Below are 18,417 nucleotides of genomic sequence, written 5' to 3'. Positions count from 1 at the left end.
TCCTCCTCCTGTTCTCTCCCTCTCATTGTGGGCTCTCTTTTCCTGCAATGAGAGAAAGAATGGAGTTTCAGTGAGAGTGATGGAATGAGTGTAAAGAATGGATAGGATAGATGTTTAGAGGGAGACTGATGGAGTGGGTTCCCATTACCAAGTACCCTCCTTTTGAGTTGTTAGTTGTCATTGCATAACCTTGAGGGTGGGTGTGAGGGCTGCATTTGTCTGCGGAGGAGGTTTCCTTCTTCCATCACCTGGGTATAGGACCTCCCGACGTCCTCTGACTCCCTCCACAAGAACATGGAGGGATCCTTGTTGAAGTGGGGAGCAGCCTTTGGTCTCTCTGCAGACACCGTGGAGAGCAGCAGCACTCAGGAGCATCAGAAACGACGTGAGATCTAATTGTGAAATGGCCCCCTTAAATACACCGGCTGCAAACACGTCAGCAGAGCAGCTCAGCAGACATGCACCTTGGGATCAGGGCAGGTAACACGCATGGCGGGATTAACGTGCCCAATTAACAGAAAATTTTGTCAGCAGGCCGGCTGGAGCCGGGAGTGGGACGCGCCGACTACCATTCCCAATACCAAACCATCTCCAATTGGAAAATCAAGCCCAGGTAAACTCAAGTTAAATAGGCCTGGTTATGTAGCAAGATTAGGATACATGTGTCCTGGTAGTAAAAGGGAAATAGAGAGGAGACAATAGGAGGGAGTCTAGACTTAAAGTCAGAGGTCCTGTGATGGGATAAAGTCTTGCTTTCTTTGTCCAGATAATCAAAAATGTTGTACAAAAAACCCCAGAAAAGGCTGTTCAAAGGATTACTGAGTTCATAATTTAATAAGGACAAAAGCTGACATTGTTAATCTGATATTGGACTAATCTGGATTTCTACAAAAATAGTAATCCCAAATCATAAAGAAATCCAAATATTATGTTGTTTACAAAATAAATCCTAGACTCACTTGTGTTACTCTTTTGTGAACTCTCTCAAATATATCAATCATGTCTGAACTTAGGGTGGCCAAAAACGGCACAAAATATTCCAAAGATTTATCGATTAGTCAAATATCATTGAAATTTAGACCAGTTTGGAATCGGGAATGCTTTAGAAAGACTGTGGGGTAGAAATTGGTGTGTGTTTTCTGGGTCCACAAAGTTGAATTCTGCAGTGCGACATTCTACGCCGACGCCATATTGGGTGGGGTGCTCAATAGGTGCCCCTGGCTGCTGGCTGAAACAAATGCAGGCATCATTTAAATATGTTAGTAAAGGCTTGAAACAAGAAATTGGTGTCTGTGCACACCTGAAATGTCACTTCCTTAACCCACCCAGCAAATTATGGCAGGAACTGTCAGCAAGCAGCTTTCACAAGTGATATTTAAAGGGATCCTCATCTCCATTGAGGCAAGTCTCTGGTTAGTTGTTTTAGGCTACGTTTTTGGCCGTTTTGGCAAATGTTTGAGAGATACTTTTGCAGAGTGTGTTTGTGGAGGGCAAGAACTGTTTCACAGAAGTTGCTTGTTCTCAAGCTGCTGGGCTCACCCTCGAGACTTCCAAATCAAGACGAGGTGCAGCAGCAAGAAAGGCAGCCAAGACCTGCACAGGCTGCAAGAAAAAGGTGAAGGAGACAAGGGCACCAGGAGGCATTACAGCATATGGATATTCAGAAACAGAACATCATACTTGAATCTTAGGTGTGTGAGGCATCTCTGTTTCAACAGGGAGACAGTCACTTACCTGTGCCACCTGTTGCGGCGAGAATTGGAGGCCAACACTCGGGCCTGTGGCAATGATGGTTACGATGGCTATAAACTTTTATGACAATGCCTTCTTCCAAACTACTTTTGGAGACATCAGCAACATCAGTCAAATTGCTATGCACATGGCCATTCAGCAAGTGACTGGTGCGCTGTTTGCGAGGCAACAGTTCATTAGCTCCCCAGTCACGGACACAGAGCACCGATATAATCAGAGCCATGCAACAAGAGTTCAGATTGAGCAAACAATTGGTGTCCTGTAACAATAGTTCTGCTGTCTGGAAAGCTCAGGAGGAGTTCTTGAGTACAGGCCAGAGTGAGTGTCAAGATTCATAATTGCTTGGTGAAATCTTTCAATAGAAACATAGAAGATAGGAGCAGGAGTAGGCCATTCGGCCCCTCGAGCCTGCTCTGCCATTCAATGAGATCATGGCTGATCATCCAAATTCAGTACCCCGTCCCTGCTTTCTCCCCATATCCCTTGATCCCTTTAGCCTTAAGAAATATATCCAACTCCTTCTTGAATATATTTAATGAGCTAGCCTCTACTGCCTTCTGTGGTAGAGAATTCCACAGGTTCACCACTCTCTGGGTGAAGAAATTCCTCCTAATTTCTGTCCTAAATGGCTTATCCCTTATCCTTAGACTGTGACCCCTGGTTCTGGACTCCCCGACCATCGGGAACATCCTTCTTGCATCTAGTCTGTCCAGTCCTGTCAGAATTTTATAAGTTTCAATGAGATCCCCTCTCATTCTTCTAAACTCCAGCGAGTATAAGCCCAATCGCCCCAATCTCTCCTCATACGTCATTCCTGCCATCCCAGGTATCAGCCTGGTGAATCTTTGTTGCACTCCCTCCATGGCAAGAACATCCTTCCTCAGAAAAGGCGACCAAAACTGCACACAATACTCAAGGTGTGGTCTCACCAAGGCCCTGTACAACTGCAGCAAGACATCCTTGTTCCTGTACTCAAACCCTCTCGCTACAAAGGCCAACATGCCATTTGCCTTCTTAACCGTCTGCTGCACCTGCATGCTTACCTTCAGCGATGGTGCACAAGGACACCCAGATCTCATTGCACTTCCCCTTTTCCCAATCTATTGCCATTCAGATAATAATCTGCCTTCCTGTTTTTGACACCAAAGTGGATAACCTCGCATTTATCCACGTTATATTGCATCTGCCATGCTTCTGCCCAATCACCCAACCTGTCCAAATCATACTGGAGTTTCTCGGCATCCTCCTCACAGCACACACGCCCACCCAGCTTTGTGTCGTCTGCAAACTTGGAGATATTACATCTAGTTCCCTCGTCTAGATCATTAATATATATTGTGAATAGCTGGGGTCCAAGGACCGATCCCTGCGGTACCCCACTAGTCACTGCCTGCCACTCGGAAAAAGACCCGTTTATTCCAATTCTTTGCTTTCTGTCTGCCAACCAGTTCTCTATCCAAGTCAATACCTTGCCCCCAATCCCATGTGCCTTAACTTTACATGCTAATCTCGTATGAGTGACCTTATCGAAAGTCTTCTGAAAGTCCAAATACACCACATCCACTGGTTCTCCCTTATCTATTTTACCAGTTACATCCACAAAAAATTCCAGTAGGTTAGTCAAGCACGATTTACCTTTTGTAAATCCATGTTGACTTTGTCCGATCCTGTCACTGCTTTCCAAGTGCTCTGCTATTACATCCTTTATAATGGACTCTAGCATTTTACCCAGTACCGATGTCAGGCTTACCGGTCTAATTCCCTGTTTTCTCTCTACCACCTTTTTTGAATAGTGGGGTAACATTAGCTACCCTCCAATCCATGGGTACTGTTCCAGATTCCACCGAATGTTGGAAGATGATCAGCAATGCATCTACTATTTCTAGGGCCACTTCCTTAAGTACCCTAGGATATAGATTATCAGGCCCTGGGGATTTATCGGCCTTCAATCCCGTCAATTTCCCTAACACCATTTTCCTACAAATATTGATTTCTTTCAGTTCCTCCCTTTCATCAGACGCTATGTTCCCCGACATCTCTGGGAGGTTATTTGTGTCCTCCTTTGTGAAGACAGAACCAAAATATGTATTTAATTGGTCTGCCATTTCTTTGTTCCCCATTATAAATTCCCCTGATTCTGACTGCAAGGGACCTACGCTTGACTTCACCAATCTTTTTCTCTTCACATATCTATAAAAGCTTTTACAGTCAGTTTTTATGTTCCCTGAAAGCTTACTCTCATACTCTATTTTCCCCTTCTTAATTAATCCCTTTGTCCTCCTTTGTGGAATCCTAAACTGCTTCCAATCCTCAGGTTTACTGCTTTTTCTGGATAATTTATATGTCCTCTCCTTGGATCTTATGCTATCCCTAATTTCCCTTGTTAGTCATGGTTGAGTCACCTTTTTTGTTTTATTTTTATGCCAAACTGGGATGAGCAAATTCTGTAGTTCATCCATGCAGTCTTTGAATGTTTGCCATTGCCTATCCACCGTCAACCCTTTGAGTGACATTCCCCAATCAATCCTACCTAACTCACGCTTCATACCATCGTAGTTTCCTTTACTTAAATTCAGGACCCTAGTCTCTGAGTCAACTACTTCACTCTCCATCTTAATGAAGAATTCTATCATATTATGATCGTTCTGATCCAAGGGGCCTCGTACAACAAGATTGCTAATTAATCCTTTCTCATTACATAATACCCAGTCTAAGATGGCCTGATCTCTAGTTGGTTCCTCGACATATTGGTCCAGGAAACCATCCCGTAAACACTCCAGGAATTCCTCCTCCACAGTATTGTTACTAATTTGGTTAGCCCAATCTATATGTAGATTAAAGTCACCCATGATAACTGCTGTGCCCTTATTGCACGCTTCTCTAATTTCCCTTTTAATGCCATCCCCAACCTCCGCATTACTGTTTGGGGGTCTATATACCACTCCCACTAACGTTTTCTGCCCCTTGGTATTTCTCAGTTCTACCCATACAGATTCCACATCATCAGAGCTAATATCCTTCCTTACAATTGTGTTAATCCCCTCTTTAACCAGCAATGCTACCCCACCTCCCTTTCCTTTTTGCCCATCTTTCCTGAATCATGTTGAGTTCCCAGCCTTGGCCACCCTGGAGCCAGGTTTGCATAATCCCAATCAAACCATATTCGTTTACCTCTATTTGTGCAGCTAATTCATCTACCTTATTACGAATGCTCCTCGCATTAAGACACAAAGCCTTCAGGCTTGTTTTTTTTAATGCTCTTAGACCTTTTTGAATTATTATTTACTGTGGCCATGTTTGATTTAAACCGTTGATTTCTCTGACTGCCACTTTTGTTTTTCTCCTTCCTATCTTTTGCTTTTATCCTTGTTTCCCTTTCCTCTGTCTCCCTGCTCAGGTTCCTAACCCCCTGCCATTTTAGTTTAAACCCTCCCCCAGAGCACTAGCAAACACTCCCCCTAGGACATCGGTCCCGGCCCTGCCCAGGTGCAAACCGTCCCAGGAATTTGAATCCCTCCCCCTTGCACCATTCCTCTAGCCATGTATTCATCTGAAATATCCTTCTATTTCTACTCTGACTAGCACGTGGCACTGGTAGCAATCTTGAGATTACTACCTTTGAGGTCCTATTTTTTAAAATTTACCTCCTAACTCCCTATATTCACAGAAACACAGAAACCCCACAGTGCAGATAGAGGCCATTTCAGCCCATCGAGCCTGCACCGACACATATCCCACCCGATCCCCGTAACCCCACGTATTTAATCCCCCTAACGCTAAGGGTCAATTTATCATAGCCAATCAACCTAACCCGCACATCTTTGGACTGTGGGAGGAAACCAGAGCACCCAGAGGAAACCCACGCAAACACGGGGAGAATGTGCAAACTCCACACAGACAGTCACCCGAGGCCGGATTCGAACCCGGGTCCCTGGCGCTGTGAGGCAACAGTGCTAACCACTATGCCACCGTGCTGCTTTTAGGACCGCATCCCATTTTTTACCTCTATCGTTGGTACCTATATGCACCATGACAACTGGCTGTTCACCCTCCCCTTCCAAAATGTTCTGCAGCCGCTCGGAGACATCCTTGACCCTTGCACCAGGGAGGCAACACACCATCCTGGAGTCTCATTTGTGGCCGCAGAAACGCCTATCTATTCCCCTTACAATAGAATCCCCTATTACTATAGCTCTGCCTCTCTTTTTCCTCCCGTCCTGTGCTGCAGAACCACCCCTGGTGCCAGGAAGTTGGCTGCTGCTGCTTTTCCCTGATAAGCCATCCCCCTCAACAGTATTCAAAGTGGTATATCTGTTTGAGAGGAGGATGCCCACAGGGGACTCCTGCACTACCTGCCTGCGCCTACTACTCTGCCTGTTGGTCACCCATTCCCTTTCTGCCTGTGCAACCTTTACCTGCGGTGTGACCAACTGATTAAACGTGATATCCACGACGTCCTCAGCATTGCGAATGGTCCAGTATGTATCCAGCCACAATGCGGTCTGCCAGTAGCTGCAGCTGGATACACTTCTTGCACACATGGTCGTCAGGGACACAGGAAGTGTCCCTGATTTCCCACATAGTGCAGGAGGAGCATACCACGGGGCCGAGCTCTTCTGCCATGACTTACCCTTTAATTAATTCAAATTAAATTAAATTAAATCAAATCAAATCAATCCCAGCAATTACACTACAGTTAAATGATATACTTAAGGGCCCTGGTTTACCAACAGTCCCCGCTACACCACAGAGAGCTTAGAAACTATAAACCACAGAGTTTAAGTTTAAAAAAGAGAGAAGTACTGACCAACCAATCACTTACCTGCTTTCTGGTGACGTCACACTTCGATTACTTTTTACTTCTCTCCCTCCCTCTGAGCTCGGAGATTGGTAAGCCTACCTGAGCCTCGCCGCTGCTTTTATCACCGCCACCGCCTCGCTCCTCACAGGTCCGCCGCCGCTCTGAGGCTTACCTGAGCCTCGCCGCTGTTTTTATCACCGCCGCTGCTCGGAGGCCTACCCGAGCCTCGCCCCTCACAGGTCCGCCACCGCTGCCGCTCTGAGGGAGTGGTCTTGGCGCTTCCTGCAAAGGAAAACGTGGAGCTAGAAGATGAAGAACCGGAGAATTCAGAGGAAGAACATGACACAGTAGTATTGCAAAAGCTGTCAGAGCAGTAAGGCAGCAAATTAGTCTGGAAAGATTCTCCTAAACCACCCATCCCCTCCCTAGAGCACCAACACTCCCTCCTTCCATCAGACCAAACCCTAACACTCGTCAGATCAATGCCCTCAAAATATACAACTTCATGTTTGTTCCTGTTACATCACTAAGGCTGAATATCAACAGCAGTACCAAAACAAATCATTTTCCTTCACTACTCCAAAAAACACATCTTGACAAATGGTTACATGACTGATGCCTATCTACAAAGCACTCCTGTGCAAATGCCTAGTGCCTGCCTGTCTTGTGTGCGCAGTTATGTATTCTAATGCTCCGAGGTGGTTCCCCAGTGGCTGCAGCACCACTTCTGCTCCCTGAGAGCTGTGTGGAGCTTCTGGATATGTAATGGAAGATAGGGCCAAGGGTTAGCATTCAATAGCATGGGTAAGCAGAGACAGACGAGTGGCTTCTGAAAACAGCAGCAATGTCATGTAAAATATGCAAGGCTGAGATTTAAGTGAGAAGGGAATGAGGGGTAGATGGTATACAACACTACAGGGCTTTTCCTGCAGCCTCACCAGATGCTATGCTCCTGACATGCCCACAATGCCCATAACCTGTTCAAGTGGGGCAGCACATGGATGAATGGTGGCCTACTTCCAGTTACTGCGTGCAAGTGTGCGCTGCAAGAAATAAGGGAGTGTGTCATTGTTGTAGTAGTAAGTTTTCAGGACGTGTATGTCAGGGTAGAATAGCGTTGCTCGTGTTAAAGGTGGCAGAGGTGTGAGGAGGTGATGAAATAATATTGAGGAGAGCAGCAGGTGCAGAGTGCTGCAGGATCATCTGAAGGAGGTGAAGTTAAGTGTGCTGCAATCATTGGAGGAAAGGGTTGGTAACCGTGTGAGAAGGGTTGCGAGTGCCACGGCAACAGCTAGTTAAGGTTAACCAGAGTAATGAGAGATACGAGTTAGGAGGCTTACCTTAGCTAACCTTGTCAGGTCATTCCACTTTTTCCTGCACTGCAACCATATCCTGGGAGCGATACTTCTGGCACCGACCCTCTCTTCCCACTTGTGTTGGGCACTTGCCTTGATATCTTCCTGGTGGGTGGAAGTTGTCCCTCCTCCTGCCGACTTCCTTCACCAATACCTCCAACACAGCGTCAGAAAAACCAGAGAGCCCTTGCAGATTCTCCTGTGCCTGACATTGCCCACAATCTTCAGTTATGGGTGCCTGCAGCCAAAGTGTATTGCATCTTTAAGAGGTGCAGGCTGCCTTTAAATGGCATCAACCTGTGATATTGAGGCACCCCCCCCAAAAAAATTAGGCAAGCTATCAATGAACAGCATGAGTAGAGATAGCAGCCCACCTATTTTATTTTAATTAATTAATCAGAGGGACCAATTTGGGGCTTTAGTGCCACCAACACCATCAGCCACATGGACATGGGGAACCTTAGAGCATGGGGGGTATGAAGAGGCCAGATTATTAAGTCATTGGGGCACTTTTTTTTTTTAAGTTGCGAATTTGTTAGAGCTGCATACTCACACACATGCTGACTTTTAAGAGCAAGAATAGTTACTGTGCTGGGGTTTGCATTAACTGTGTGACAGAGCTTTTACCATTAGAAATGGCAATCAAAGCACCACCTACCAGGTTCAACAGGTAAATATTGACACTTTTCTAATAGGCTTTCCCATCGAGGTGGAATGGCATAGAACTTCTCAATGCATTCTGAAATGGAATTTTGTGACACACTCAGTAACTTTAAAATACAATGAATATGTAGAATTGAAAGAAGTTTGAATAGAAATGATACTTGACATTTTGTTTGAAATTGAGCTTTGAAAATGTAAGTGGTCTGTATTAGATTGTCGGAAAATTAATTCGACATATTCCAACTAATTATTAGGTCCTTTGTTTTAAAGAGCCTCTTCCATCCCTGCCCCAACAGAAGCCAGTATGAACTGAAAGTGTTTTCCTCTTGCTTCAATAATTACAAAGACAGCATGGAATCATTTTCTATAAAATATCTAAGATTGGTGAAAGAATAATTTGTGTTACATGAATGGTATGAAGACATGTAACCCTAAAACATTGCTAACAGCTGTACTTATAGAAGACTGCCTCAAGTAGGGACTTGTATAGGTTACTGACAGGCAGCCCTACAACCAAATTAAGGGAAAGAAATTCATTGACAAATCTTTTAAAGTAGATGTCCAACATAATACACCTACATCTACAACATGCTGGCAGAATGGCCTGATTCAAGGGAAGAGCTGAAATATACATTGCCATTTCATTATTTCATTTAAATTGGCAAGCACAATACATTCCCATTACCTGCCCAGGTTTGAGACTAAATCACCCATTACTCCTCTGGCACTTAAAAAAAAAAGTGCCAATTTGTTTTCAAATATTATGAATGCTCACATAATAAACATTTAGTTGACATCGTCAATGACCAGTTGCATTGAAAAGCTTTGTTGGTCATTATTTGACTGTAAAGTAAGTTCATTATTGAGCACGCAATACATACATACGGTACAGCTTTGATCAAATTTCAACAGAAATACAGAACAAAAATTCAGGTTATTTTTGTTGAAAATTTTTTATTGAACCACAATAGGATGTTGCGTATAAACTACAGCGAAAAATGCCATCATCATCTTTAGCCATTTCAAATTATCCAATAAAACTTTTTTCCCCCACCATCACCGTAATGGGGGTAACGATTGAACAGAAGTTTAATTGGACCAGCCATGTCAACACTGCAGCTACAAGAGCAGGGCAGAAACTGGTTACCCCGCGACAAGTTGTTCACCAATGTTCCCTCTTAATTTTTTGGGGGTGCGCGGCCCCTTTAAAGGGACTGCACAGCCCATTCACAGTTCCGCACATACGCAAAACTTCGCATTGATAAAACTGGTCCCGGCAGAGAGGTGCGCAGCCATGCACCTTATAGGGAACATTGTTCCCGACTCTTCACAGCCCTCCGCCAACTACAAGGCTCAAGTGAAGAGTGTGATGGAATACTCATCACTCACTCGAATGGGAGTCGGCCCAACACCACAATAAGCTCAACAACATCCAGAACAAAGCAGTTTGCTTGATTGGCATCTCTGCTGTCCCCGCCACCACTGGTGCACAGTGGCTGCAGTATGCATGAACTATAGGATGCACAGCAGCAACTCAAAAGGTTACTTTGACAGCACCTCCCTCCCCGAGAACATCTACCACCAAGAAAGACAAGAGCAGCAATGTTGTGGGAACACTATAACTTCGAAGTTCCTTCTTAAGTCACACACCATCTTGACTTGGATATGCATATTCATTCCCTCAATCAGTCAGTATCCTGTAATTCCCTACATAGGAGGGAGCTATTGTGGGAGCACCATCCCCACAAGGATTACAGCAGTTCTAGCAGAAGGTAAATCTTGCCATATTCCTCTGGACCTCTGAGCAGCTTCATGTATAGGTACAAACTGAGCCTATCTAGAGAATACTGTTGCATTCCTCGTTATTGTCATTAATAAAAAACTATACCTCAACTCTACATTCTGGAGTAATATAGTAACATTTGTATGCTCGAGCTTTGTCAATTCAGTGCAAGTATATTCAATTAAAACTGGAACCAATTTCTGCTACAATAGTCAAATGTCGCCACAATGGAATAGCAAGGAATGCAAGTTTTCTCCAGATAGGCTCAGTTTCTACCCATACTTGAAGCTGCTCAGAGGTCTAGAGGAGTATGGCAAGATTAATCTCTTTCCATTTTTCATTCCCTATAGGGAAGCACTGTATTGCTGTTGGAGAGCACAGAGAACAGGTACTCAGCTTTTCAGGGGAATCAAAGGTGAGCCCACACAGCCAGCTTCTTTACCCTACCCCAACAGTATAGCAATAGCTATGTGAATTATATGGAAACAGTTTAACAGTAAATTGCCTTTATTTAACAGTAGCTGAAACACACATTGAGAGATTACAGCAATTCTGTACATTCACTACAAATTAGCTTCAATCAGTAACAGTAATCCGTAATACAGTAACAAAAATGCCCTTTCCAAAGTTAATAAAACATTTCATTTTTTACACTTCTACCAATATCTTTCAAAGTGTTTAAGAATGCTGTTACATTCAAAATTGTTGTTATAACTTACTTAAAAATGTTGCATTAGGTATAGAAAAGTACAACATCGCACATCTGAGCTCTGAAGGCATCACAAATCATGAGTGAAGTTTGAAATTATCACTTTCAATTCTCTCCTGGCTATTTTAGTACAAAAAAAAATTCAGTTCTGTAATGAAGCAAGTTTAAAATCCCTGATATACCAGTCTCAAGCCTTGAATCAACTCTATTCCATAAATGGTGATGAGTGACAATGCATGCAGATTTCAAAATGTAGGCTACTTCAATATTTGACTAATGGAAGGGTTGTTTCGTAGCCATTTGCAAAGATGCCATCTTCTACAGTCAAAATAAAATAAGATTTTATGGTTTAAAAAGCAATTTTACCCCACCTAAAACATTAAATATAAATGTAACACAAAAGCAAAATACTGCAGATGCTGGAAATCTGAAATAAAAACAGAAAATGCTGGAAAAACTCAGCATCTGTGGAGAAAGAAACAAGAGTTAACGTTTCAGGTCGATGACCCTTCATCAGAACTGGAAAAAGCTGGAGATGGAACAGGTTTTTAAGCAAGTGCAGGGGCAGGGAAAGAAAGAACAAAGGGGAAGGTCTGTGATCGGATGGAAGGCAGGAGAGATTAAGAGACAAAAGGGATGATGGTGCAAGGCAAAAGGAGATGGTAATGGGACAAGTTAAGAAACAAAAGATGGCTGTAGCTGAAGTGTAAATGGCACTGGCAGCATGAAAGGCAGCTGCCATGTGAGAGAAAAAAAATGGAAAAAAAGATTGGGGCAGAGGTTATGGTCTGAAATTGTTGAAGTCGATGTTGAGTCCAGAAGGCTGTAAAGTGCCCAATCGAAAGATAAGGTGCTGTTCCTTGAGCTTACGTTGAGCTTCATTGGAACAGTGCAAGAGGCCGAGGACGGTGAGGTCTGAGTGGGAGTGGCGCGGGGAATTAAAGTAACAGGTGATTGGAAGCTCGGGGTCACCCTTACTGACTGAACGGAGATGTTCCGCAAAGCAGTCACCCAATCTGCGTTTGGTCTCCCCAATGTAGAGACCGCATCGTGAGCAATGAATACAGTATACTAAATTGCAAGGAGTACAAGTAAATCGCTGTTTCACCTGGAAGGAGTGTTTGGGGCCCTGGACAGTGGGAAGGAGGTAAAAGGGCATGTGTTGCATCTCCTGCGCTTGCACGGGAAGGTGCTGAGCGAAGGGGAAGGGTTGTTTAGGGTGATGAGGAGTGGACCAGGGTGTCGCAGAGGGAGCGATCCTTTCGTAATGCTGAAAGGGGAGGTGAGGGGAAGATGTGTTTGGTGGTGGGATCACGCTGGAGGTGGCTGAAATGGCGGGGGAATGATCCGTTGAATATGGAGGCTGGTGGGGTGAAAGGTGAGGACAAGGGGAACCCTATCGTGGTTCCGGGAGGGAGGGGAAGGGGTGAGAGCAGAAGTGCAGGAAATAGAACGGACACAGTCAAGGGCCGTGTCAACCACAGCAGAGGCGAAACCTCGGTTGAGGAAAAAGGAAGACATGTCGGAAGCACTAGTATGGAAGGTGGCATCGTCAGAGCAGATGCTGTGAAGGCAGAGAAAGTGGGAGAATGGAAGAGAGTACTTACAGGAAGCGGGGCGGGAGGAAGTGTAGTCCAGGTAGCTGTGGGAGTCAGTGGTCTTGTAGTGAATGTTTGTCAATAGCCTATCCCCAGAGATGGAGACAGAGAAGTCGAGGAAGGGAAGAGTCGAGATGAACCACGTGAAGGCGAGGGAAGGCTGGAAATTGGAAGCAAAGTCAATTAAATTTTCTAGTTCAGGGCGAGAGCAGGAAACAGCACCGATACAGTCATCAATGTACCGGAAAAAGAGGTGAAGGAGGAGGCCTGAGTAGGACTGGAACAAAGAATGTTCCACATATCCCATGAAAAGGCAGGCATAGCTAGGACCCATGCGGGTTCCCATAGTAACACCTTTAATTTGGAGGAAGTGAGTGGAGTCAAAGGAAAAGTTGTTCAATGTGAGAACAAGTTCAGCCAGACGGAGGAGGGTGGTGGTGAATGGGGACTGGTTGGGCCTCTGTTCAAGGAAGAAGCGGAGTGCCCTCAGGCCATCCTGGTGGGGGATGGAGGTGTATAGGGATTGGACGACCATAGTGAAAAGGAGACGGTTGGGATCAGGAAACTGTTTAAAGTGGCGGAGGGCGTTGGATGAGTCGCGGATGTAGGTGGGAAGAGACTGGACAAGGGGAGAAAAAAGTCGAGATAGGAAGAGATAAGTTCCGTGGGGCAAGAACATGCTGGAACGATGGGTCTACCAGGGCAGTCCTGTTTGTGGATCTTGGGAAGGAGGTAGAAGCGGGCTGTGCGGGGTTGGGGAACTAGGAGGTTGGCGACCGTGGAGGGAAAACCTCCAGAGGAGATGAGGTCAGTGACGGTCTTGGAAACAATGGCTCGATGTTCGGTAGTGGCATCATGGTCCAGGCGGAGGTGTCGGAGAGTTGGCGTTCAGCCTCCGCGAGGTAGAGGTCGGTTCGCCAAACAACAGCACCACCACCCTTGTCAGCAGGTTTAATGACAATGTTGGGGTTGGATCTAAGAGAATGGAGTACTGCAAGTTCAGAGGGAGGTAGGTTGGAGTGAGTGAGGGGAGCACAGAAATTGAGACGGCTGATGTCACGCCTGCAGTTTGCAATGAAAAGCTCTGCAGCTGTTAGAGACCAGAGGGAGGGGACCAGGTAGAACGAGAATTCTGAAAACGGGAGAAAGGGTCAGCTGTGCGGGAGGTTGGGGGTGGGGTGACTCCTGGCCAAAGAAGTGAGCACGGAGACGAAGGTGGCGGAAAAAGAGCTCGAAATTCATTGAGATGGGGGTGTAAGAGGATGAAGCTCGGGGTCAGAGGGGATAGTGAAAACACGGCAGGGGGTGAGATCGGAAGAAGGGATGGGATCAGAGGAAGGTGGTTCTGGAGGGGTGTTGGTGTCCAAGAGTTGTTGAAGCTTGCGATCCTTGACACTTGAAAGGAAGAAAAAAAGTTTTGTTAAAAGCGCCGGATGAAGCGAAGGATGAAATGGAACTGCTGACCAGGACAGCTTTGAGATAGAGTGAGTCAGTGCTGCTGGAGAGGTCGAGAGTGTTCAAGTGGCGGCGCATGGCATTCAGCGTAGATCTCAGGATACGGCGAGAGCAGTGGTTCGAGGAACGCTGAATATCTTGGAGATATCTGTAGTCGTGTGTGGATCCAAAACACGTAGGCTGGAATTTCAGTTGGAATCCACGTGGAATAAGTCGGAGCCAAAGACAGTTGCTGAGGAAAGATATGTGGCTGTGAAAGCAAGTTTTGGTAGATACCTGAACAAACACGAGAAGGGAGGCAGAAAGCAATGAAAAACAATGAAGATGAATATAAATGTAAACCGGTTTACAATTCTTTAACCTTACTGAATTGACAAATGATTTCCCACTTACAGTAGTTCTTAGAATCAGTGATTTGACTGAATAGCACGAGGCCATACTTATTACAACATCTATAGGCATCTCAAAATATGAACATGCCACCAAAATTCTTTATTTAAATTGGCATGAAGTCAGCAAACATTTAATAACATTTGTACTAAAAAAGTAAACATCTTTCTATTTAAAAATTTTTTTTTTTTAAAAAAGGTCACTGTAGCAGTAGGATAGTGTCTATCAGGTCACAACTGAGGAGATCACAACTTAATATTTCCTACCAATCAAGTTTAATCTTGCTACAGGAAACTTTTTTTTATCCGGCACCAACGGGACCGACGTGGTGCCGGTTCATCAAAAATTCCGGATAACCGAAAGCTATAGTAAAAGATACGAGAGCCGAGAGCTCCGTATAAAGCAACAAACCCTGTTGCTTAGCAACAGGTTCAGAACAATGGCCATAAGTTCCAAGCGTCTCTGTAGCTTAGCAACAGCTGCAGCCACACCCTTGCACAGCAACAGATCGAGGAAGGCAAGTAGAATATGAAGTAAAACTTACCTGAACCTACTCCTGAATTTTGCCGGTTAACCGAGATTTCTGGTTATTTAGGTGCCGGTAAATCGAAAGTTTCCTGTAGATTTAGAATCTATTCAAAAAATATCAATGACCTCAATGAGGCTGTATTAAAGTTCAGAGGTTCTACCTTTGTTAATTAGAAAAGTGAGCTTCCCTCTCCCTTGATCCCCATGATAAAAGTGCTGACAAATAGAGCTCATCATTATATTTTATAAAACTAATTTGAATGGAAACTAGTACCCACATTATAAAAATTGTAGCCATCTCAATGGTCCAGAATACCCACGTGACTGCATATTAGGAAACAAAAATCAGATGAGAGACATGCTCCCCAACCCACCTATGTTGCATTTTATCCCCGTCCATTCTAGCTGCTCCCTCCCAAACTTGGCCTTCAGATATCCTCTAACAGGCATATGCCGCAGTAGTTCTGATGTGCCAATATTGGACACAATTGTGGCTCTGGATACAGTACAAAAGTGAGAGTGGGAGTGGGGAAGAGGGAAAAGAGAGAGCAAAATAACAGATAGAAAAGTAGCAGGAAGAGGATTTTTTGCCCTTGAGCAATGCCACAAGAGATAAATTTGTGGGGGGAAAAAAAAGTACAAAAACCAATAAATATTCTGTGGCATGAGTAATTAGGCAAATCAATTGTGAACCCCAGTCCTTGTGTAGAAATGGACTCATTGTATTGGTGAAGTGTCACTAGAAAAATTGTATAAAAATCTCACCTGATTTGTACAATAACCAGAGTATTGACAGCAATACTTAAGTTATATAAAAATCTGAGAAGGATTTTGGGGTGACGACTGAATATTTAAAAGCAAACTGTAGTTTTCAACATATCAGTTTTGATAAGGTACTGAAAGACTTGGTTTGACGGCAGGACTAAGCAATCAAATAAAGTGAGAATATTATGGAGTGGTTTTAAGAATGGAGGTAAAACAACCATGTTTATGGATGAGCATGCCATTTTCAATATCAGTTTTATTAAGATGCCTCAAGTTTATTTTAAAAAAGACAAGATAGTTCCCCCAGTCATGTTAGCACACACTTATGACGATGTGAGATTAAGGACATTGAAGATCAGATAGATCGGACTCAACTAGTTTAAGTTACTGAGCTAACAGGTTAGTGTTCAGTGACCAGAAGAGCAGCGTAGAGTACTGGGAAGGATAAAGAAAAAGGTTAAAATACCACACACATCTGCAGGTCAAGTTGCACTATTTGCATAGATTTGAGGTCAGCAATAAAAAGTACAGCCTGCAGCTGTAATTGTTTTGGATACTCAGGAAGTCACTAACATGAAACTTACACAAATGCAATTCAAACATGTGATAAAAAGACCAAGCATACAGTTACAATCCTCCATTTCATTGTCTATAGTGAAAGATTAAAGTCACAAGTGGATTTTGTCATCGTAAGATTAAGAACTCTTGCCAAAACAATCTTGACAATTTCTCTACCGACCAAAAAAAAACTGGTTTTATTCACAAACTAATAAAAGGTTTCAAACTGCAACTTAAAAAACACAACTGAACAGAATGAGAAAGAACAGCATTAATGCTAAATCCAGTGTCAATAGATTAATATCCAATAGTATATACAGGAGACTTTGGTTTATCCAGAGGTTGTATGTCCGGAAACCTCGATCTACCGGCAGAAATCAGGAGCCGTTTTTAGGTTTTTTTTCTTCTCGTGGCTTTTTTTTTTCCTTCTCGTGGCTTTTTTTCCCCAACAATCAGGCTCTGCAAAGTCTCTCTGTAGCTTAGCAACAGCTTCAGAGACGCTTCCAAGGTACAGCAGACTGTTTAGAAGCTGTTGCTAAGCAACAGCGTTTGTTGCCAGATACGGAGCTGCAAATCTCCGTATGCTTCAACATTAACGCTGGTATGTCCGGCAGTTTTGATAGATCGGCAACAGCTCGGTCCCGTCGGTGCCAGATATAAACAAAGTTTCCTGTACACAATTAACAGGAAATGCTGGAAACACTCAGCAGGCCAGGCAGCATCCGTGGAGAGAGAAATATACAAAGTTCATCTTGGAGTTAGATCATTAAAAGAAAAATCAGGTATCTTCATTTCTCACTGTCCTCTTAGGAGTGTCATTATTTCCAGAAGAAAGCTTGCTTGCCTGGATAGAGGTCAGCAGTAGTCATTATTGACAGAGAAGTCAATGTTATTGGCAAAGTTGATTTCAGGTGAACCACCAAATTACAGCCAAAGCTGTGGTGATGCCATTCAGGATTGCCATGTTGTAGCCCATGTGAAACGAATGACCTGTTAATTTCCTGAAAACAGAAAATTGAAAATTATGTTATTTATGAACTAGATACGTTTGAGGCCTAAAAGCCAACAAATATTCAAATCATGGCAGTGCTTTGCATATGTAGCCAATTTAAAATGAATCCTTACACTGTGGCAACATTTCTTACAACATCTCATGCCCCCAGTTTATATATAGGAATTCTGGTTGGTTTCAATCCTGAAATGCCCAATCCCCACATCATTAAAAACATCACACTCACAAAGTTAATGGGCAAAGTCAAGTCCAAACACACCTATGGGCAGAAAAATGACAAAACCAGTATTCCACAAAAGTGTGCGTTTCTGGGTTTCCTATCAAGTTCCAGTACTGCTGTGAAAATGTCATTTAGCCAGGGTGCAAACATAAAATAGTCATTAAGACAATCTCCAATTCACAATTTTTTTTTCAGAATTATGTACTGTAGAAACTTTAAAGACCATAAAACATCAAGGCAAATACATAGAAATGCACATAACGGAAAGTGGAGCATTGTACAAGTGTCACAGCACAATATTCTGATTGGGGTTTGCAACCTGCTGACAGCACATTCACCCACAATTCTAGTTAGCGCAGAGAAAAGTTCAGTTGGGACATATGGCTTATAGATTATTAAATAAATAAATAAATAAATAAATACATACAGGACTTTAATCAAGAGCTGGGAGTAATGCTTCAAGCAAATGGAGCATAGTTACAAAAGTCAGTGTTCCACCAGATGAGACTTACAATACTTTTTAAAGAAGTGAAAACACCACAACTCACAGAAAATGATTGGTTACATACTGAAGTCACAAATATACACACTTGCATATTCCATCTTCGAACCTGAACACTTTGATTCCATTAGGTTATCGACTAGTACATCAACAGAGCAGAAATTTCAACACCTACAAATGTGCCTATGCACGATCTATCTTTCGATGCTCCAACAAACTTAACTGTGTAAAGCAACCAGTGAAAGCTGGATATTCTCAAAGAAAAATGAGAGAAAGAAACCCAGTAAAATAAGGTTATACAAGAAATTACAGAAATCCCAAATTGA

At 43.6% G+C, this 18,417-nt stretch overlaps 1 protein-coding gene across 1 annotated transcript in view; it reads right to left on the bottom strand.

Moving 5' to 3' along the window:
* Nucleotides 1-10,843: 10,843 nt before the first annotated feature.
* Nucleotides 10,844-18,417, bottom strand: part of arl6ip6 (ADP-ribosylation factor-like 6 interacting protein 6) — a 50,522-nt gene continuing 42,948 nt past the window's right edge. Inside the window, exon 4 of the mRNA XM_085986307.1 lies at nucleotides 10,844-17,358. Coding sequence (XP_085842433.1) covers nucleotides 17,265-17,358 — 94 coding nt within the window. The 3' untranslated portion in view covers nucleotides 10,844-17,264. The remainder of the gene's footprint in view (nucleotides 17,359-18,417) is intronic.

This window comes from Somniosus microcephalus, chromosome 4 (assembly GCF_052327205.1).
Source record: "Somniosus microcephalus isolate GS21.2 chromosome 4, FLI_Smic_1.0, whole genome shotgun sequence".
In the NCBI taxonomy this organism is placed as follows: domain Eukaryota; kingdom Metazoa; phylum Chordata; class Chondrichthyes; order Squaliformes; family Somniosidae; genus Somniosus; species Somniosus microcephalus.
This window is presented reverse-complemented; position numbering and strand designations above follow the sequence as displayed.